At 40.3% G+C, this 12,947-nt stretch overlaps 1 protein-coding gene across 1 annotated transcript in view; it reads right to left on the bottom strand.

Moving 5' to 3' along the window:
* Msn (moesin) overlaps positions 1–12,947 on the bottom strand; it is a 71,559-nt gene that overhangs the window by 17,978 nt on the left and 40,634 nt on the right. Inside the window, exon 2 of the mRNA XM_026379491.2 lies at positions 10,274–10,357. Within this exon, the coding sequence (XP_026235276.1) occupies positions 10,274–10,357 (84 nt within the window). The remainder of the gene's footprint in view (positions 1–10,273; positions 10,358–12,947) is intronic.

Genomic DNA, 12,947 nt, shown 5'->3' with positions numbered 1-12,947 from the left:
GAACAAAAGTCTCATTTCTATCTCCAGTTTGCCATATGATCTTAAAGCAGGATGTTTCCCTCTCTGAGCCTTAGCTTCCCTTCTATCTAATTTAAAGGTGTGTCTTACATCACATTTTTCTCAAGTTCTATCATTCTACTAATTAGGTTACAACATTATTTTGCAAAAACTGCTAAAAAATTAATCCCTTTTCCCACCTACTTCTTGCTGACTTGGAAAATTAGGAACATGTTTAAAAAAATTAATGGGGCCATGTGTAGTAGTGCATGCCTGTAATCCTACTACTTAGAAGGATCACAGGTTCAAAGCCAGTCTGTGAAACCCTATCTTAAAATAAAATGGGCTAGTGGTATGCTTGCCTATCATGTATGTAGTTCTTGGTTCAATGGTTCAATCCCCAGTACCACAAAAAAAGAAGAAACAAAGAAACAAAGAAGGAAAGAGAAAGGGAGAGAAAGAGAGAATGAGAGAAAGACAGAAAAGATACATGAGGTGAGGGGAGGAAAGATCAAAAGGTTTCCAGGACTCAAGGGCTAGTTAAGTCCCTTACTCTAAGTCAATAGACAACAAAATGTCAGCAAGTTCTAGATGGAGAAATATGAATGCTTATGTTGAAATGTGAACTGGCTTTTTAAATTTTCTTTTTAGTTATAGATGGACATAATCTCTCTCTCTCTCTCTCTCTCTCTCTCTCTCTTTCAGGATTGAACCCAGTGCCTCACACAGCTACTGAGCTACAACCCCAGCTCTGAACTGGCTTTTTTTTTTTTTTGCAAAAGATGGAAAAAGATGGTTATGAACAAGGAAAAAAATGTTGGGAGGAGGTGTTACTGGAGATTGAACCCTAGGGCACTTTACCACTAAGGTACATTCCCAGTCCTTATTGATTACTTTTGTTTTGTTTTGTTTTTTTTAGACAAGGTCTCACTAAATTGCTGAGGCTATCCTCAAATGTGGGATCTTCTTGTCTCAGCCTCCTGAGTTACTAGGATTATAGGTCTGCACACCATGCCTGGAAGGAAAGAATTTTTAAAGCATGTCTTATCCTAAATCTAACATAAGATCCAATTAACAGTTCTGCTAATTTTCCACAGGACTGTAGATAAACAGTGTGTCTGATTACAAGTGTGCATGGGGTAGGGGAGAAGCAAGTTCCAAGAAACAATCCAGTCCCAAGAGAAAGAAAGACACACTGATAACGCTAAACATAGGAAGAAGCATTAAAGCTAGGATGCTAGGTCATGAAGGAGTGGAGCAAACTGGCAACAGAACTAGTAGAGCAGCTGGGGGCGAGGTGCATGTCTGTAATCCCAGCGTCTTGGGAGGCTGAGGCAGGAGGATTGAGAGTTCAAAGTCAGCCTCAGCAATGGTGAGGCGTTAAGCAACTCAGTGAGACCCTGTCTCTAAATAAAATACAAAATAGGGTTGGAAATGTGGCTCAGTGGTCGAGTGCTCCTGAGTTCAAAAGAAAAGAAAAGAAAAAGAACTAGTAGAGCAGTAACTGGCCTTTGCCAATTACCAATAGGCCAGTTGCAGAGGCTCGGAGAACCCAGGACTAAAGGTAAGTAAGACAGGAATAGACTATATAGACAGTCTTGGAGGTCCTGGGAGTGAGTTCCTTACCCCTTTTTGCACTACATTGTCTGTTTCACTAGTGGGATGGGTACAGATATGATGAGAAGAAGAGAATCATGATGACCCAAGTAGTTCTGGGATCCAGAGTAGTTATGAAAAGTTACACAAATTGCTAAAGCAATGTCTAGAGAAATATTTCAGGATCAGTGGGGCATTTTGATCTGAGCACTGTCTGTTTCTTCATGAACATAGAAACAGAATCAGAAATATCAGACAGAAATATCAATTTTCCATTTCCTCAGGCTCTAGGGGTTGGAAATATGAGAAATCTCTCTCAGTCAGTACTGAAGTTCCAAAGGAAGTGAGGATGTGGGGGGGGGGTGGAGAAAACATGGTCTGAAGTTAGAATTAATACTGAAAAAGAACAAAGGACAAAACAGATGACCCCAACCACAAGCCATAAGGCAATCTCCAAGTAAGGTCCATGCAGTTCGGGCATTTGGTCAGGCAACTCTTGTCCCCATTTCCAAAACCCAGGACATGGAGGTAGGGCTAAGCTTTGCTCAATTCCAGCTTTGCTTCCAGCTGAGACCTCCACTCCAAAAGGGAGGGGTGGACCTCATTTTCATGTGAAAGGGAAGTATCTACTCCTGGTTCCAGGAATAATCTCTGTGGATCCAGTTACTAGAATCTTTATTATTCTACTCTGAGAAATGACTCCATCCCAAGAGGGCAAAAATCTTTCTTGGTTCCCTTTTGACTCCAGAAAGACAGTTCATCTGTCCTGAACCAGTATTTCTTAAACCTGCCATGGGAGAAATCTTTAAGTAGCAGAAAACAAGCAAATGCATACACCCAGGGTCAGGGGTGGGGGTGGTTCATGGGGTGAGAAGATAGGAGAGGGGAGATGGTTGCAAGCCAGCCAAAATTTCTTTGAAGCTTCAGGTTAGGCTTTGCATTTGTGCAAATTTTACATTCTACTTCTTAAATAATGATTTTAAATTATTATAAGTAAAATGAATGATCCCAGATATGTACTAAATCACATTTATCCCATAGCTTTATGCCCCTCCTCAAATCTGCCACTTTCTCCTAGAGGGATTAGGACATCAGTTTGTAAGACCCTGGCTTAAGAAACTGGAGGCTATGGATTCTGTTCAGCCCCACAACACAAATCCCTAAAACAGGCTGTGGAGACTGATAGGGTTCAAGCAGCATAAACTGGAAAACTGAAGTCCAGGAAGTAGAAGAGATCTGCCTTTGAGAAAATCCTTACTAATTACCAGGAGCTTCTGGAAGTAAGAAAAGAACACCCCCCACTACCCTTAAATCTCTTGTGCATGTGGAGGCTGCATACATCTGAGGTCTATAGGGGGACATATCAGGTCAGTTCCGGAGCTCAGTGCCTCCTTCTTTGTACCCGCCATGCATCTGAATAAACAAACCAGTGATGACGTCTCAGCCACTTCAGAAGCCCGGTGCAGGATCAGGAAGCAAGGCTAGAGCCTCAAGAGAAAAACTGTGAGAAATTATGTGCAAAACTGCGTCAATGCCCAAACACCTGAGGCCCACTGAGATCCCATTATAGACTAGGCAACAGCTGCGTCAGCCACCCACCTGAAAGCAAATCAATGCACAACTGGAAAGCTCCAAGAGAGGCTACCACAACTGCTGTTTCTGCTACTTCACACTGCCTGTGCACTAGTGAGCTCCTGCTCTATAGCAGAGAACACACTTGGCTATGGTTTTAAGTTTTAGGAGCAGATGGTGGTGGGGTGATGGGGGGGAATCACAGAGGACATAGCTGACAAAAGATACCGGGAAAAGTGGAAATGCTATCTGCCCTGGTTCAAGTCTTAGCTATACCACTTCCTATAGCTATGAGACCTTAAATAAATATTTTCCCCTCTCAAAGTCTTAGTCCTCCGTCTGTAAGATGAGGACATTAGTACCATATAACAGATGTTAGTGATTTGATAAAATAAAAAAAATAGAAGAAAAGAGCTGCTGTTCTCAATGTAAAGTCATCAAGTGTGGCTTTCCAGAGCCAGAAAATCTCCATGATCTCATGGCTCCCTCATCTGAACTCCTAGCACAATTCCCAACCACTTATTTAGCTTTTAATAAGAACAACACATCTTAGAATGCCTGCTATGCACCAAGCCCTTTACTTAATTCAGGATTAAATCATAAAAATTCTGAGATTTTAATATGATTACTATTTTACTGAGGAAAGTTAAACAAATCATCCTAGGTCACACACCTAAGCAGCAGGAAGGAATCTGAACCCAGGACTGACTCCAAATGCTGTGCTGTATATATCTCTTCATGTAACCTGAGCCTCACAGACGTTTCTTTTTTTTTTTTTTTTTGTACCAGGGATTGAACTCAGAGGTAGTCAACCACTGAGCCACACCCCCAGCTCTATTTTGTAGCTTATTTAGAGACAGGGTCTCACTGAGTTGCTTAGGGCCTCGCTTTTGCTGAGGCTGGTTTTGAACTCACAATTGTACTGTCTCAGTGTGCCACCACGCCTGGCAGGTGTTTCATTCTTTGTGGAAAGACAAATGCATGTGCTTATCTATGCTTCCATAAGTAAATAACTCCAAGCCCTTAAGAGCAGAGATGGTGTTAACTAGGTTTAGGGATTCTCCTTGAGACACAGTAAACCTTCAGTCAATATTGGATAGGTTAATGAATAGATGAATGGATGCTCTGAGATTTCACCTCTCTCTTAGAGCTCAAACACCATGAAAGAAGAGGGCAAGTAGTGACAGATTATATCTAGAGCTGGAGACGCTGGCTGGGGACTAAACAAGCAGAAAGGGTCTCAAAAATGGAACTCACAGTGGTGGCACTGCCCCCTAGTGGCATTTAGATAACCCAAGATCAAGTCCTTTGAAGAATCTTAGCCATCAGAGGTTGAGGCAAGTAAGAGAATCACTATATTGTGTATTCTTTCTCTTCCCTGGCAGTGAGCACATTCACAAGAAGAAACAGAGGTAAATGGGAGGAACTGGGCCCCACTTCCTTTTCCCACCAGGCCCTGAGCCTCCTTAAGCTATGGCTTCCCATTGTTGCCTGTTATTTATCACTGGTGCCAAGGAGGGTGCTTCCTCTCCAGTCTGCTTCCTCTCTGGTCATCAGCCAGATGACTTCTGAGTTCCAGGATGGCCCCAGAGCTTTTGTCAATTCCTCTCAAGGAATAAAGCTACTTCCCCCAGGTCCTGGCTCTGCCACAGGGACCTCCTGAATGATGGGTCTTAAGAGTCAGGCAAAATGGACTTCCTCCCTTATATCTTAAGTTACAAGGAAGAGCTCTGGTCCTCCAACTGCCTATGAATACAGACCTCAGTGTTCCTGTTCTGGCGTCCTTTGGCCTCAAGGTGTGTGACCTTTATTTTATTAATTTATTTATTTATTCTTTTATATGGTACTGAGGATCGAACGTAGTACCCTGCACATGCTAGGTGAGTAGCTCTTACCACTGAGCCACAACCCCAACCCCTGGAGTTTAAATATTTTCCCCCATGTTTTTCACCTATGTGGTCCTAGATCTGCCCCTTCTGACCTCACAGAAAGTGACTGCCCCCTCCTTCCTACAATGGCCCTTCAGAGACCTGAGGACAAACAATACATCTTTTCTCTTTTTCAAGCTAAAACAGTCTCATTCACCCCAAGCTGAATAGTGCATTGGTGGGAAAGTATAGTTGTTCAGTCAGAGCTGTCTGTATTGGAAATTCCATATCACAACTTACTGACCTCATGTTATTTCACCTCTCAAAGGCAGGATCATTATGAAGAGTAGTGCATCCAGCCATGTACATTAACTAAAAATACTTATTTTATATGGTGAGAACACTTCAAATCTACTCTTAGCAATTTTCAAGGCTAAAACATATTGTTATTAACTACAGTCACTGTTTTGTACAAAAGATCGTTTAAACTTATTCCTCTTATCTGACTGAAATTTTATATTCTTTGACCAACATCAACCTGACCTCTATCTCCTAATTGTCCCAAGCCATTGTAACCATGTCTAGTTCTATGAGATCAACTTTTTAAGATTCCATATGAGTGAGATTATGTAGTATTTATCTTTCCCTGTCTGGCCTATTCACTTAACATAATGTCCTCAAGGTTTATGCATGTTGTTGTAAATGGCAGGATTTCCTTCTTTTTATGGCTGAATAGTATTCCATTGTGTGTATATATATATACCCTGATAATTTCCTTATCCATTCATCAGTTGATGGACATTTAGGTCGACTCCATATCTTAGCTATTGTGCATAAGGCTGAAGTAAACATGGGAATGCAGATATCTATTTGACACAATGATTTCATTTCCTTTGGTCACATACTCAGCTCAAATTTGCCATTCTACAATGTGTACATATTTCAAAACATCAGATTATATGCAAAAAAATAAAAATACCATTTTTATTTGCCAATTAAAATTAATTAATTTAGAACACCTGGCCAGAGATATTCAATAAATGATACCTCACAAGACAAACACTGGTCTTCTGGATGAGAAGTCATGAACTTCCTGGTTTCCTCTCTCTTCTTTTCTCAACCATTATGAAACTTTCAAGGGCTCAATTTGGGAAGGAGTAGCCTTCAAAACCAGTATACCAATCTAACTAGGGCTCCCTACCATCTGAGCTTCCTTCAGAACCACACCCACAGTACCAAACCAAACCAACACTCACAAAGAATTACCATGCCTTGTGGCTTTTAGAAGTTAATAAACCTCTTTGTTCAAGAATTTTTCTGCCCAAGGCTCTAAACCATGCCTTCCTCACCCTCCGCAGCCATCCCCCTCCAATGCAAACAGACAAAGCCCCCAGTGTTGAGGGCAGGGGATGGCGTCATTTGGCTTGGGAGGGGGACTGAGTAGAATCAGGGCTCTGGGAAGAAGTCTAGGTAGAGGCTGAAGGAGCCTCTGGCTCTCAGCTGGACCACAAAATGCACCCTGAATGATATCCTCCCCGCTATAGCTGTTGCACATAATGATATTGCTGTCTGAAACATAGGGCCCAACAGCCTGTGTAGTCTCTAGGCACCTAGTCCCTTCAGTCTTAGAGACAGAGACCTGCCCAAGAAGAGGTGTCCCCCTGCCAGCTGCCTTCCCTCAACCCCTGCATATGCCAATAGCTAATCATACTTAAATGAGGCACTTCTCTTCCTTTTACAGAAAAGGGCTGCCTGAAATCCAAATAGTGGGTATTAAAACAGGAGAAAAAGAGATATGGAATACATAAATGCCAGAGATAAATTTGGGGGAGATAATCAGATTTGAGAGATCCATTACACAATGTAGAGATGGGGAAACTGAGGCCCAAAGAGGGGAAAGATTTATATAAAGTATCACAGGGAGTTATTGTGAGAGCAGCCATAGAGCTTAAGGGCTCACTTTCCATTCAGTGCCCTTTTGACTTCACCAAGCTATCCCTTTAAAAGCTCTCCAATGTAAAACCTGCATGCAAAGGGAGAATGCAAAACCTTAATATAATCAAAATGCATTCAGTCATTCCAGACTAGCACTGTAATCACTTGTGAGCTATGTGAATGTCAGCACATTACTTTAATTGTAGTAAATGCATGTGTTTAAAAATTCATCAAACTAACTTGTATTTTTATAAATTAAATATCAATGATTACCCTGTACCATTCAAAACAAAAACATAAAACAAACTCTAGAGAAGAAGCAAGTACCAGCTAAATCCAAAGTTAGATATTCTGAGGATCATCAAGCCTATCTTTCAACTGTATCTCATGAATGTGAGACAAGAAGCATCACAGCATTGGGAAGGGAACTATTATTTATTACATCTTTACTACACACAGGATGCTTTACATAACACTTTCTTTTCCTATTTGTATTTTCTTATTGTCATTCTCTTCTAATTTTTCTTTTCTTTTTTTTTTTTGGTTATAGATGGACACAATATCTTTGTTTTATTTATTTATTTTTAAATGGTGCTGAGGACTGAACCCAGTGCCTCATGCATACAAAACAAGTGCTCAACCGCTGAGCTACAACCCCAGCCCTCTAATTTTTCTTTTTTGATCTTATGTAACTATAACTTGTTTGGGGAGTAGCAGGAGAGGTATAAATAATAATATACTATTTTGCACCTTCACAAAAATCTAGTGAGGTAGATATAAGACTTTTTTTTGTTGTTGTTTTTTACAAAATGAGGATAACAGTCCAGAGATATTTAAGAATTTTCTGAAGGTCTAACTAAGTAAATGAGAATTTTATTTCCTCATCTATAAAATAATATCAGTATTAATTCCTGCACTCAGATTGCTTTGTGATAGTCAAATGCTTGCCATAGCACCCAATATACATAACCCCTGGGCAAATGTTAATTCTCATCTGTATTAGCTACAGACAACAATTTTTCCACTTGCCATGATATCAGGGACTCAGAAGACATGCCCAAAGCTGTCCTCATAATTCTAGTCATCTCTTCCTTCCTTCTTCTTATATAGTGACCTGCATGGAAAAAAAGCCACCCCCCATCTCCATTCTCCCATTGTCTTTCCTTGTACCAGAAGGTTTATTCACAAGAACAGAATTAGCCCATTTGAAAATGACCCCCTTCTTTCTTCCTTCCCCTCACTGACCATGGGGAATTTCTCATACAGTAGAAGGACCCAGAGAACAAGGGGAAAAAGGAAGCAAGAAATCATAGAGAATCCACCAAGGCGATGAATAGTCCCGATTTTCTGGACAATAAATCAAACCTCATCCCATCACAGGCCATTGGAAAATGAGATAATGGTCCATCTAATGGGGCCCCAGTCTCTGGAAATGGTAGTCCAACTTTTGCTCCTGGAAGTTTGGTCATAGATGGCACATTCCCTTGGCTCCTGCAGAGTCTTCAAATACCACCAAATTCTGTAGCCCTTACCTGGTGTTATGGTTGGACATGAGGTGTCCCCCCAAAGCTCCTGAATTTCTGAAGGAATATTTAGAAATAAAATGACTGAACTGTGAGAGTTGCAATATAATTAGTCTATCTTAGTTTAAACTGACTGGGTGCTAACTCTAGGCAGGTAGGCTATGGCTAGAAGAGGTGGGTCCCTAGGGGTATGCCCTGGAAGGGTGCATCTTCCCTGCAGCCCCTGCCCCCTTCTTTCTCTCTCTGACCACACCATGAGCCAAGAAGCTTTCCTCTGCTGGGTATTTCACCCGTGATGTGCTGCCTTATTTGACCAAGAGCAATGAAGTTGGTCATCTATGGACTGATACCTCTGAAAATATGAGACCCAAATAAACTTTTCATTCCCTAAGATTTTCTTTCATTTTTTTATAGAAATGCTTTTCTAAATTCTTTTTTTAAACTTTATTTCATTTATTTATTCATTCATTTTCATGTAGTGCTGAGGATCGAACCCAGGGCCTTGCATGTGCGAGGCGAGCGCTCTACTACTGAGCCATAACCCCAGCCCCACTAAGTTTTTCTTGCTAGGTATTTTGATCACAGCAGTGACAAGCTAAAACATCCAGCACACCTGTCTGACAAAGGTGATTCATAGTGAAGGCACATCCCCTGAGTTAAAAATGGGAATAAATGCTTCACCAATGGAGAGTAAACAATTATCTCCATAGCATGGCCAAAAGAGATAAACTACCTTCCTACTGTATCACCTCCAGTGTTTCCTATGTTACAACATTTCTTTAAAAGAAATATTGCCTAGAGTAATGGCACATCCTGTAATCCCAGAGATTCAGGAGGCTGAAGGAGGAGGATTGCAGGTTCAAAGTCAGCCTCAGCAACTTACTGAGGACCTAAACAACTCAGTGAGACCCTATCTCTAAATAAAATATAAAAAAGGGCTGGGGATGTGGTTCAGTGGTTAAGCACCCCTGGGATCAATCCTCATTGCAAAACAAACAAACAAACAAAAAATAATACAGAAGAAATGTACACAGAATTCAATACCTCAGGGAGAATAAGCTGGTTTCCTTCTACTAAAAATAATAAAAAAAGAAGTGACAGAGGCTGTATGTTGCAGTGGCAAGAATGAGGGCTTCAAATCCCCACAAGAATGTGGAATTCAACCACGCATGGTGGTAAACGCCTGTAATCCTAGCAGCTTAGGAGGCTGAAGTAGGAGTATTGCAGGTTTGAGGCCAACTTTAGCAACTTAGTGAGGCTGTAATCAACCTAGTGAGACCTTGTCTCAAAACAAAAAATAAAAAGGGATAGCTCATTGATTAAGTGCCCTTGGGTTTAATCCCTGGTACAAAAAAAAAAAAAAAAAAAAAGAATGTAGGGTTCAAAATTCTAATCAGACACCAACAGTGAATAAGAAGTTATTTAACTTGTGAATCTCATCATTAAAATGAAGAAGAGAGCACTTACATATTTCATAACTTAAAGGAAGGCTCCATATGCTTTTGATTTTGGAGCATCTAGTACAGAATCATACTCTCCTCCTCTTCTCTCTTTTCTTTAGGACCAAGGATAATTAGGGCCATGGGGGTACAGTTTTCCAAACTTAAACTTTGCCTTCCTTCTCTATTAAGTCTGGGGTCAGCGTTTGTTTAGACCTATCTAGGAGGATCAAATAGGTAAAGAAGTTCTCTGACAAAAAGCAAGGGCATGGGTAGTCAGCATTGTGATGAGAGCTACTGGGAGAAGGGAAGGTGTTTAAGGAGCAATAAATCCCTCCCTTACCTGGTCAAACAGCTGCTTGCCAGTGGTGTTGGGCTGGATGGCAAACTCCAGCTCTGCATCCATGGTGGTCACACGCACACTGATCTAGAATGAGATTAAAGAAAGCAGGTTGGTCAACTCAATCTGTGCTCAGCAGAGACTAGGATAAGTGTCTCTGGTGAACTACATAGGAAGGAACTAGGATGCTAAGAACCTGAGTAACTTAGATATTGGTGGGGAGAAGGGGGGCTACTAACATAAGCCACAACCCAACCCTGTACCCAACCAGGTTATTGAAGAAAAAACCACACAAACACAGAACAATGTTTACCAAAGGGCAAATGAGAATGCAAATCAGCCTACTACCAAGAGAAGAAAGTGTTGACTATACTTCTTCCCGGAAGTCTTCTCCACCTACATCAGCCAAATCCATCCTACAGCATTCTTGTCTCAACTCTGATCTACTACTTGGATTATCTAAAGTACTGTGAAATAACTGTGGAGGCAAGTTAATGGTGGGATAAAGAACACTGGATTACAAACCTGTAACTGACTCAAGTATACAACCTCAGATAATTCTCATCCCTTTCCTGTGCCTTAGTTTCCCTTATCTGTGCAAGGGCAGAACTGGGGCAGGGACAATTAGTTAAAGTAGCTGATCTCCAAGGACCATTCCAGTGGGTGACGTATGTGGTTCTATACACTGCCTTGCATTGTTAATACTTCCTGTATTTATGTTTCATTGGCCTCCCTAGGCACAAGAGAGGAAGGGAGCCTCAGCAGAGATGGGTGTGGACAACATAGAGGTTCTACCAAAACTATTCGAAGGAAGGGACAAAAGGATAAGTCCAGAACAAAATAACAGGTAGCCACACACGATTTCATCAACACTAGTAAACATAGCCACTGCGTTTACAAATATACTTCCTAATCTAGGTCTTAAAGATTTTTTCCTGTAATGTTGTGAACAACCAATAAAAAAATAAATAAATAAATAAATATTTTTTTCCTTTGGCTAAAAGGTTGGTAGTGATGATAATTGTACTGATAGTAACAATACACATCAGCATTCATGTATCCAAACTTTCTACTCACTGGACACTTCATATCAGTCTACATTACCCTGTGAAGTAGAAAGTATTATCTCCACATTGGGGATAAAGAAATAAATGTTTGCCTAAAGTCACATTACTAGTAAGTGGGAGAGACACATTTGAATTAAGGTCAAAGAGCAAACCTCCTGATTAAAGCAATATGTAATTTTCTCTTACAAAGTGTGAAAGTCTCCCATTAAAAGAAATCAAATATAATTTTTTAATTATCAGACATTTTGCTTAAGTAAACTATGTGGGGCAGCCACAAGATGGCTTACTATATACTCATATAAAATCTTTACAAAGACTATTTCATGCCCAGAGAAGATACTTTAGTTATATTATATAAGTATAAATAAGATTTCATATAATACATTTCAATAATTCAACTGCGTAATATATATGTATGTATATATATATATATATATATATATATATACACACACACACACACACACACACACACACACACACACAGAGAGATGATTGAAATAATGTACAAATGTTAGTCAAGGGTATTTTTTGAGTAGTGATGTGATAGAGTGCTTTCTCTCTTTTTTAAAATCACACACACACAAAATCTAATTTTCTAGGTTGGTGCCATACTACTTATACTACTGAAGGAAAGACTAAATCTAGATCTCTATATTCTCAAAGAAGTAAATCCCCACATAGTGGGTAAGACATAAAGCTTTAATAGTCTTTCAACCTCTGAGCCTTTCCTGAGCACAAGGGTCAGGTAGCCGGGAAGAGGGGGCCAGCAACCATTTTGCTGGTTAAACAATTCTGTTGAAGATCAGGCCCTGCTGGGGGAACAACTTTGTAAATAAATCTCACCAGGGATCCAGGGAGGAAATCTATTTCAGGATTGACAATGGGACAGGAAAGGCCCTGAAGGCAGGAACAAGTAAGTAAGTACCACGTGGGAGTAAGGCAAGGTTGGCCATCTTGACTTGGTGTTACCCTAGGCTTCCTGCCAATTCAGTGACTCCAATAGAATGGTCCCTTATAAAGCAGCAGGAATAAGATCAAGTGGACTGGAGTTTCGGGGGCACCATGCTGTATCTAGCCTCATATCACCCTTGAGCTGGGTCAGGGGTGACCTCAAAACACCAATGACAGAGGGGACAGGAGAGAGTGGAATGGAGACAGTGGGCTTTCTAGTACACTGGACTTCATTCTGACCTTAAGGTTTTTATAAAACTTAGAATTACCTCTCTAGTACCCAAGACTCAGTGGGTACTCACAAAATGTCGATTATATGAATAGGTAGCAACTGAGGGGTACAACACATAGACAGATATAACAGTACACACATAGAGAGATTGAGAAAATTTACATCTCTACCTTTTCATGCCATATATCAATCTTGCTAATGTGGTGAAGTCCATGGACCCCCTTCTTAGAATATATGTAAATTCATGAAATAAAGTAAATATAAGGAGGTCAATTATTTTAAAGATAATCAAAATTTGATAATGTATGTTTATTTATTATGTTAATTACCTAGAACAGTCTTACTAATAAGTTATTACTATTATAATTTCAAATTCATGAATATAAATGTTACTTTGAGAAATCTATAATGATTAAGTGATGAC

This window comes from Urocitellus parryii, chromosome X (genome assembly GCF_045843805.1).
Source record: "Urocitellus parryii isolate mUroPar1 chromosome X, mUroPar1.hap1, whole genome shotgun sequence".
Taxonomy (NCBI): Eukaryota; Metazoa; Chordata; class Mammalia; order Rodentia; family Sciuridae; genus Urocitellus; species Urocitellus parryii.
This window is presented reverse-complemented; position numbering and strand designations above follow the sequence as displayed.